Source organism: Babesia bigemina, scaffold Bbigscaff_57252 (assembly GCF_000981445.1).
Source record: "Babesia bigemina genome assembly Bbig001, scaffold Bbigscaff_57252".
In the NCBI taxonomy this organism is placed as follows: Eukaryota; Apicomplexa; class Aconoidasida; order Piroplasmida; family Babesiidae; genus Babesia; species Babesia bigemina.
In genome coordinates, this window is record NW_012236975.1 from 1 (window position 1) to 1,006 (window position 1,006).

The following is a 1,006-nucleotide window of genomic DNA, read 5'->3' on the forward strand; positions in this document are numbered from 1 at the left end:
ATTGCGCTTTGTAATGCTTATAACAGCAACAAAAGGCACGACGGTATGGAGCATCCTAACGTTTCAGACGCCGATTTGTCAACTTTGTCGAAAGAAACGACATGTAATTATCCAAACAAAAACATTCATTGCGCACCATATCTGTCGACCTTATACAGCGATTACTACTACTATGCTGCCGAAAAGCACACTGCTCTCTACCTGTCCTGGGCACTGTATTCAGCGTGGACGTTATACGAATATCTGAAATCGTTGCTAGATGCCTTCGGTAACATTTCCTGTCAGGATTGGGGATGTGACAAATGCCAACATGGAGGCAAATGTAAACCAGGCAGACATGGCCTTAACTACAACTGCCGATGCAAAGGGCTTGTTGAGTGCCGCGGTGTAAGGAGCATCTTTTACGCCTACGGGTTCACATTTGGTAATGCTGAAGTCTTATCTGACTTTGAGAATAAAAGATACTGTCACAATTTCTACAAACAACTGCAGAACGTATTAAATTCCAAATGTTTCATTGACCTCTTCCAAAAATGTGACGAATTCATATTCACCATCAGGCAGCCGTTTATATGGCTGAACATCGCACTCTGGTCACTGTCCCTCTTCTACCTCATCTGCGTGATGGTTGGTCGCCTGGACGTTTTCCACATCCGATCCCATCTCAGATCACCCTCATCGCACACCATCACTGCGCAATCACTGTTGGCTGCAGCGCAAGTCGGAAGGCTTGCCAAGATAACTTATCTACAACCGTAATTGTATTCACATTTGTAATTCACAGTAACTCACGTAACTACTCACCTACTCACCTAACAAACAAACGTAGTCTAATGTCTCGAATTACTCGAGCGGCAACCTGTGAACTGGATAGCACCTAGATGAGGTGATGAGTGAACGACAATGCAACGTGTCTACCTAACAACCAGGCAAAGTGTTAACCTAGCACACAGGCAAAGTGCTAAGCTAGCATCCAGGCAAAGTGGTAAGCAAGCAACCAGGCAAC

The 1,006-nt window shown here is 44.8% G+C and overlaps 1 protein-coding gene across 1 annotated transcript; it reads left to right on the plus strand.

The window, feature by feature from the left end:
* Positions 1–45: 45 nt before the first annotated feature.
* Positions 46–759, plus strand: BBBOND_0000740 (hypothetical protein, conserved; the record flags this gene model as incomplete). Its single annotated transcript, XM_012914920.1, has 1 exon — positions 46–759. One exon carries the CDS (start codon positions 46–48, stop codon positions 757–759), a length of 714 nt encoding a protein of 237 aa, XP_012770374.1.
* Between the last annotated feature and the right edge of the window lie 247 nt (positions 760–1,006).